This window comes from Opisthorchis viverrini, assembly GCF_000715545.1.
Source record: "Opisthorchis viverrini unplaced genomic scaffold opera_v5_399, whole genome shotgun sequence".
NCBI classification, from domain to species: Eukaryota; Metazoa; Platyhelminthes; class Trematoda; order Opisthorchiida; family Opisthorchiidae; genus Opisthorchis; species Opisthorchis viverrini.
The window spans coordinates 383,804-391,927 of record NW_008752058.1 but is presented as its reverse complement, the minus strand read 5'-3'; the positions used below and the strand labels follow the sequence as shown (position 1 = coordinate 391,927).

General features: G+C 47.2%; 3 protein-coding genes across 3 annotated transcripts in view; 2 read left to right on the top strand and 1 right to left on the bottom strand.

Annotated features, from left to right (window-relative positions):
- The window catches only part of T265_10738 (hypothetical protein), a gene marked incomplete at both ends in the record, with an annotated part of 17,844 nt that extends 13,030 nt beyond the window's left edge, over positions 1-4,814 (top strand). The window contains one exon of the mRNA XM_009177198.1: positions 4,554-4,814. Coding sequence (XP_009175462.1) covers positions 4,554-4,814 — 261 coding nt within the window. The remainder of the gene's footprint in view (positions 1-4,553) is intronic.
- T265_10736 (hypothetical protein) overlaps positions 1-8,124 on the bottom strand; it is a gene marked incomplete at both ends in the record, with an annotated part of 36,402 nt that overhangs the window by 18,494 nt on the left and 9,784 nt on the right. The window contains 2 exons of the mRNA XM_009177196.1: positions 1,206-1,299; positions 7,959-8,031. Coding sequence (XP_009175460.1) covers positions 1,206-1,299; positions 7,959-8,031 — 167 coding nt within the window. The remainder of the gene's footprint in view (positions 1-1,205; positions 1,300-7,958; positions 8,032-8,124) is intronic.
- T265_10737 (hypothetical protein) overlaps positions 6,764-8,124 on the top strand; it is a gene marked incomplete at both ends in the record, with an annotated part of 11,852 nt that continues 10,491 nt past the window's right edge. The window contains one exon of the mRNA XM_009177197.1: positions 6,764-7,034. Within this exon, the coding sequence (XP_009175461.1) occupies positions 6,764-7,034 (271 nt within the window). The remainder of the gene's footprint in view (positions 7,035-8,124) is intronic.

The window sequence follows — 8,124 nt, the reverse complement described above, 5'->3', positions numbered from 1 at the left end:
GGACAGTACGACTTTACCCCCAGACCGCCCCGTACCACGATTACTCGTAGTACGGGGTCTCGCTGCTCTTGGTCTGGCTGCTACCCTTTGGCCTTCCTGGCATGGTTGTACCTTGTGGAACGAAGTTCCAGTCAGTGTAGCCCGCGGGATCATTGCATCACTCAAGCCCGACCACCACGTCAAGGTGGCAGCTTTAGGTCGGGAGTACTTGAGTAAACAAGCTCAAAATGACGTGAAAGGAATCAAGGGCTGCAACGTTTCACAGAATGTACACACTGTAAATGGGTGATTTTACAAAGGAGCGCGTCACGCTTCGAACACAAAACCTGGGTTCGAGAGAGCTGGGTGGTTAAGGCACGAAGGTCCCGGGCTCGAACCCCAACCGCGACATCTTCACCAGTCTTGGGTAACGTGGAAGTACATGGACTCCCTTGTTTGCGACATAGCAACTAAGCACCACCGCACTGGTGTTGCAGTTGGACGCTTATTTATTATTAGTTGTACAAACGAGTAAAGATCCGGGGAGAAAGCGACTGATCAGCAAGCGTTTCAAAAATTGGATGCATAGATGAACGGAAAGTTGTAGAGAATATCTTTATAGAAGAGTCACGAACTTAGGAGTTACTCGTCGGTCATTATCAAACAGTCTGAGGCAGGTAACCTAGAAAAAGGGTACCGTTTTGGAATTCATATCGTTTCTGAAATATACCTGGGAAGACTAAGAGGCTGTTTTGAGATAAATGTGGTCAAAAACCGTTTACTCCGGCAGTGAAGCATCAGTGTTGAACACTAATGTCACGGTATCGACGATGATGATTATAGTTACCCTCTCTCTCGATGACTTTCGTGTCAGTGAATGTCATTCCGGTGCCAAGATTCCCGCAGGGGCCGGGCTATCAGCACAAGCGATCCACTACAGCACCACTAATGTCACGGTATCGACGATGATGATTATGGTTACCCCGGCTCTCGATGACTTTCGTGTCAGTGAATGTCATTCCGGTGCCAAGATTCCCGCAGGGGCCGGGCTATCAGCACAAGCGATCCATAAACTACAGCACTGGCAACTTAGAAGCCGACGGTGGGAAAGTGGGAGCGGCGCCTCCAGAAGAACGCAAAAAATAAGCCACATCACGATAACTCTGAACCAGCGGGACATTTCAAACAGACAGGCGGACACAGAGGGGATGACGAAAGCAGCTTACTTGTATGAGTAATTTGGTCCAAGTGTTTCAACATCTTGTGGCGCCATTGCGAAAATCCCGGAGTAACTGAGAGGATGTCCACCGTAGCAGTATTCTGCAGTAAGAAGACCGTAAAAATGAAAAGGTAAAATGAGCAGAATGGTGCTGCGGCGATAAAAATACGGAATCATTTCATCACCATCATTGTCAGCTGTAATAACCGCATACTTGTCGTACAGTGGTTGTAGCTGCCACCGTTTCGTTCACCGATGATTCGGGGAGAGGGGTAGGTAACTGCGCATCGGAGGCGGGAGATCATAAATTGGTGCACTGTAGGTGCACTGTTAAGTGAGGGGATTGGGAAGGGAGCTATGCATTGAAGGCAATAGCTTGGATGAACGAGCGCCATCGAGGGCACGACTGGGCCATGTCTGACAGTCTCTAGCCATTGATGTGGACCGTCTCCGGGTCCCCATCAAGGAAGACGGCAACGACCAGCGCAGCTGAGTTTGCTGGTACTTGTTTCTATACTTCGCTGCCAAGTTACTGTTTGACCGCCTCTGGCTCTCTTCCACCCTTCACGTGGTTGTGCGAAAATAGCCCTTCGAGGAAGTCGGTCGACTGGCATACGCAGCACGTGGCCAAGCCAGCGCAACCTATGCAGTGTGATCAGTTCATCTATTGAGGGTGAATTGTGTACGAGTTATGTATGAGTTACGTATGATAAAAATACGGGGGGAAAACACACGTATATCACAGACGTCCGCGCTCGAAACCTGCACCAATAAAGCAAACGCAGAGCTGTCAGCTAAGCAGATGTCATCCCAAAACAACCTCCCGTTCAAAGAGCTCATCTTCGGAATAGTGAACCGGTGGAGTAGTTTGCAGTTCAAACCAAACCCCACAATTTCCGGGCGATGTGACAAACCCACCTCGTAAACAATGTCGCACGCGCCCTACAGCAAGCCACCCGTAGAGTTGAGAATACGAACCAGGCACTGCTCTATTTTTCCATTCCACTGAGGTGTAATTTGGACATGACACCTAACTAAACCACCGTCTCAACAATTGGAAAGCCGAAACAGGGGACTTTGGTAAAAAAAAAACCGGGCTCGGTCGTTTGAGTGCTTCTTGTCTATTTAATCGAACTATCAACCTTAATCGTTCCGACATGTAATTGAAGATCGGCGAACCTCTGAAATGTTGAAGGAGTAGATGCTTCGGTCGAACAATGCATCCAGCCCAAACAGATGCGGTTACTCAATAGTACATGGCAAGAACAGCTTTGTGTTGGGTGTCCAATTCGAAATGGGTCGGAGAGACAGGTAAAATGAATGAAAAAGTGCAGTAAGCAAATAATGAAAACCGTATCGTCGTCGCCAGGGGGCTTGCACAATCCAGTCCACGCGAACCACTAGGACTGTAAATCGAGAGAAAGGATAATCACTGGTAGTTATGCTATTGAGTTTTACGCAGGAGTGCACGGATTTCAGTAATCTCTGGTAAGTTTAGAGGAGGCACCTTCTCGTTCTCTCCCCCCTTTCACAACGTGGTTTTTCTGATTGAAAGGGTGGCATTTCATTCGCTACTACTGTTTATTCGACAATGAGGAGTTATTCGTCAAAAGTAAAATTCGGTCATTCATTTCAACCTTCTCAGGTTTGCATTAAACTTTTCGCTGGACAAAAGCACACATCGGAAGTCCGTGAGCGGCGAAAACTGTAAAGCCCATCAGAAAAAATGGGAGATGTAATTGAATGGTCTATCTGTGAGACGCGTGTAAACAAATCGAAAAAGCCGGATGGTTAGAAACCCAAAACGGTGAGTCACGAAGTGGCCAGAAGCTGTTTTACAACTTAATGCAAGTAGGTGTGATCATATTTCGGTGTTGAAATACCAGAGTAAACAAGAGAACTTTCATTAGTAGTGCAAACGAAGCTCCAACGACATGGAATTATGCCGTAGCTCGGACAACTGCGGTCTATCAAGCGTAAAAGTGAAGGCGAAAAAGGGTATTCAAAGTTAAGTTCTGCCCTTCTTGTGAACTCGATTCAAAGAAAAAAATAAGCTAAAAGAGAAAGGGACTTAGTTCTAGCCTGTCGCAATTATTCCACGGTGTCTGTCTACATCTTCAGACACTCATTTAGGCAATCTGGATAGAAACTGGCAAGGAGAACATCATTAACATCGGCTGGCAGCGTCTCCAATCAGGCGTAATGGGCATCACGCGGTCCCCAAGCCGGGAGGCGGGTTGCACCGACAGCATCCAGGGTTTTCGCATCGCCTTTCATACCACTCTGCCAGATCAAACGTTGACCACTCAGGACTGGATACGGAAACAGCGCTCTCTTCGGCAAACGATAGTTCGGTATGGTCTAAACACCCCAGCTTCTGGTACTGGACAGATTCTTCGATAAAGGACCCCCTTGCACAACCGAATATTCGTTTTCCCACTTTCTCATGAAGAATTCACCCACACCAGCCCAGGTGAGCCATGGTTCTGAGACAACTGTCGTCGAAAATCCGAGGACGTCTCAGTTCCGCTGCTCGAACGGACCACGTCACACAGTCGTACAACAAAAAAGCCCGTAGCCTGAGAAACATGACATGTGAGATATGCTGTGGGATATGCCACTTTACCCCACAGCCAACCTGAGCCTTACAGATTTGTGAAGTGACCTTATCTGCCACTCTAATGTGAGAACTTACACACAACTTCCAAGATAAGTACGACGCTCTACAAACTCGGATGTCACTCCCTGGATTGTAAGTGGCGTGTTCGGTGACAGCATGTCCAATTTAACACAATTTAACACTTTGTGGATGCAAAGCGCATGACAAAGAACGGGATGACTTTGTTCAGTTCATCCAAAAACACCTACGCCCTCTTCTCCTCTTTGAAGAGAAGAATGATGTCGGCTGTGTACTCCAGGCAGATAAAGTTTTCTTCAGAAACCATTTGAAAATCAGCGTTTTGTAGACCTTGTGGCATTCGTCTCATTATCCAGTCGAACCATAGAATGTGAGCATTCTTGTTCTTTTTTGTTCAGTAGAAATACGAAAAGGGCTTGTCTTGTACGCCGTAGGACTAAGGTTGTGTGTGTGTACAGCTGATAAGCTTTGATGAGAATAACACTTGAGTGTAAAGTGAGGCGGGTATTCAAGTCAAGATAAATGAAAGGGGGGCTGTTTGGAGAGAAGTAACGCGGACACTCGTAAGTAATGAATAAACATTGGAAACGATGACAACCTTTGGTGAGACAAGACTTCAGCAGACCCGCTCAATAATGGCCGCACTTGGGAGTGTATAATTCCGTTTCATAAGCATTCTTGTGCACCAAAAAGTATTTTTTTTATTTTTATAAGCAGCTTGTGTGGGCTTCGGCACATTCGAACCGATCCCAGAGATTCAACGGACCCAAAAAACTGGATTTTGATTGGCGAAGAACATTTCTGGCCTTTGGGCGGGCCTCCTACACCAGGACGGTTGATCAGGTGGCTGTTGATCTGTTCGCCGAGCTTGGCAATTGGCTTGCAAACGTTTCGTCACCTCACGAGGAGACATCATCAGTGCGCAGTTGGGTGGGTACCTCCTGTTTGTTTGCGTGTGTTTATATAGCAGACAAATGAAAATGATAGTGGTGCAAACGACAAAAACCTCGAATCACGCTCTATAGAGCGGTGCGTTGAAGTCTATTAACCTTATCGTCATCATTTTCAGCTGTAATCACCGCGTACTTGTCGTACAGTGGTTGTAGCTGCCACCGTTTCGTTCGCCGATGATTTGGGGAGGTGGGGTAGGTAGCTGGGCATTGGAGCTGGTGGGAGCTGATAAATTAGTGCGTAAACACAGCGCTGTCAATGTACAGTTAAGTGGGGGTTGGGAAAGGAGAAATGCATTGAAGACAATAGCTTGGATGCACGAGTGCCATTGAGGGCGCGACTGGGCCAAGTCTGACAATGTCTCCAACCCTATACACCAGTTTTATCTTCGTTGAAAATAATTACCGGAGTATGCCTCACGAATCTCTAGGAGATTCAAACCCAAGCCCCTCCGGGTAGTCGTAACTGCATCCAGCGGCAAAAGTGTGCAGTAACCGATTCGCATGTCCACCAAGCAAAAGATCAATTCTGTCCACCAGCAAGGACTGGGATTCTTGAAACGGATGGCTACTTCCTCGTTTCAGTCTGCTAAGCCACTAGTTCACCTAAAAAGCATTTGAGGGCATGAGAACTCGTGGAAGTTGGAAACGGGGTTTGCCTATTACGACTCAGTCGAAAAGTAGAGCTGTTCCTCAGGCGTTCAGTGGTGCCGCGTGAAATAGCACCGATCTGTCAAATTTATCGGGTCCTCCGTTCAACTAAGTTCAATATTCTGGCTCAGTGCTTATCACAAGAACCAATCAGACAAAGTACGCGGTACCAGGCAGGCTCTCAAACGGTATGACCATGCGCTTTATGAGGCTGTGTACATGATTTCTTCTAGACTTAATCGTAGTCGATGTGGTGGGCTCTAACCCAAAGGTAAGAAGTTAGAGGTGACTTGAATTTCAGCCAAGGTTGCCTCATCGATATTCATATGAACATCGGCCTGGTTTGTATAAACATCCTCATGTCCCCCTAAAACAAAAATGATTGGTCAACATCAGAGTAAGGAAGTGGAGTCATCATTAGATCTCACGGACGCATTCGCGGTCATGTCAGGGTTTGAAAGCCATCATATGGCTGACATTCTGAGCAAGTCTATTCCCAATACTCCACCAGGGTACGCTGAGGGCACTAAAGTAACCAGCCTTTCATGGACAAACACGGTTCCCCCTGAGTGGTGTCTTTGGAGCAGTGGTAACATGCCCGGCCCAGGTAACCGCAGCTAAAAGTCTTACAACGAAGGATAAACACCCTTAACGAGCCGCGGTTACAGCGAAACACATCGGGATGAGTGAGGATTATTTCGGCGAGTTGTATGCCGCACACTATTTCAACAAAACCTGGTTGTGCTCAGAAACAAACAACTGGTTCAACCATGCTTCCTGTCAGTGAGAGTAGACATGACGATAAAGAACGATAAGGTATGCTGTCGATGATGATTATGATGATGACCATGAGACTACATCCTTCTCACATTACAACGTCGGATAACTTTCCAAGGATTGCTGTATTCACTTCTTGAGATGGCCCAACAGAAAGCTCGAAATGGTCCAGTAGAAATGTGATAACAAACGAGTAGTAAGTCAAGGTGTCCCGAATTTCATGCTAAAAGTTCAGGAACTCCACCGATCAGATTTCTGTCGAACCAGCTCAACAATCCTATCAGGGGATCCTTGAAAAATACCAAGATGGCTTGCGATGAACAACGTACAGATGACATAGGTGACTGGGTGGTAGGTATTACGAACCTTTGGCAAGACAGTGAGGAACAGAACACGGAAACGTTAATCACCCCCTGTGTACCAAGATCGGGTGGCAATTGGGCATAAAGCCATCTGGCGCACGTCAGCTCGACTACGTGTCTCAAAACTACTTAACTCATGATCATGATCATGATCACCATTTGCTAACTGTGCTGACCGTAAACTTCAATGCTTTTCGGTGGGCCATCCTCACTACAACGTGCGTCAAACCTCTGGGCCGCTTCGGACAATAGGTATAACAAGACCAAGGAGCAAACCAAGCGTACAAAGAAAAGGGAATCTTCTCTACGGTATGACCGCGCACTGATGATGCCTCTTCGACTGATGATGAAACGTTTGCGATCCAACTGCCAAGCTCGGAGAGCGGGCCAACAACCTAGCAGCTCACCACAATGCCGAGGTTCCTATGACTTTCTCATGGTTCAACAGCGACATCGAAGTAGGCAGTCTCAATGAACTGGAATTCTGGGGACTCTTCTACAGCTGAATTCAACACCGCCAAACTGTGTCAGAAATCAGAATCCGCCTGATGACTGCAACCCTGTGGAGTTGGGTCCCTATAACATCCCGGCCTTCACGCTTCCCTGGGATAGAATGGTAGCTAGGCACCAGCTGGACGACTTTTCGTTCTTACCTTAGTGACTTTCGAACAAAACAATATCATCTGGGTAGTCCAGATCAGTCGTGGGATTCGTTCTTAACAACAGCAGTCTCAAGAATGTCGTCAAACACAAAACCGAAGCTGGAAAACAGGGCTTCAGTAACGCGCTTCCCTCGAGATTGTGAGGAATGATCATGTTGCTCGTAGAAGTCACATCATAGTGTCCCGGGGATGTCAGAGCAGCCCGAAAATCCATGACTTTTAAAAAAAGCGCTCTCAAAGGGTTATGCGGTCCGTTGAATCGAAGGTAGTAACAAGAAATATGACTGTTCGTTCAGCTATAGCACCCTTTCGGCGCCTAGCTACCATGCCACTCGAAGGAAGCACGAGGGCTGGGATACTGCCAGGTCGCCCAAGCCTAGATAGGGGAAGTCGAGAGGCAGAGGTCGGGTTCAAACCACGGACCTTCCGGTCAGTAAATTCGCGCTCTAACCACCTGGACCATCTCGCCCTATTGTCGGTTGTCCGTGTGACGGGTTCTAGGATTCTTTAGCGTAAGAATTTGGCGAATACAGTAGCACCAAACGCAAAACCTGTTGGTTCTACTCAAAGATGTTGGTCGGATGCTCACACGCACGTCTGACTAACAGTTTACCCAATTACGACGACGGGAGATAGAAACTTGAAACGCGTCGAAGTCATAAGTCGTCAAAAATTTGATATTCGGAAAGAAATTTCGAACCTAAAAACTCCGAGACTCACCGATACCGTAGACAACCACTCCGGTGTGATAAACTCCGATCCCCAGGTTGTTTATATAAACATTCAGCCATAGCTGAAACAGAGGGAAGTGGGATAACTCATCACTCATCAGACAAACGTAAATCTTGAAGAGCTAACTTGAACGCGGGGGACGGGGGACGGGGGG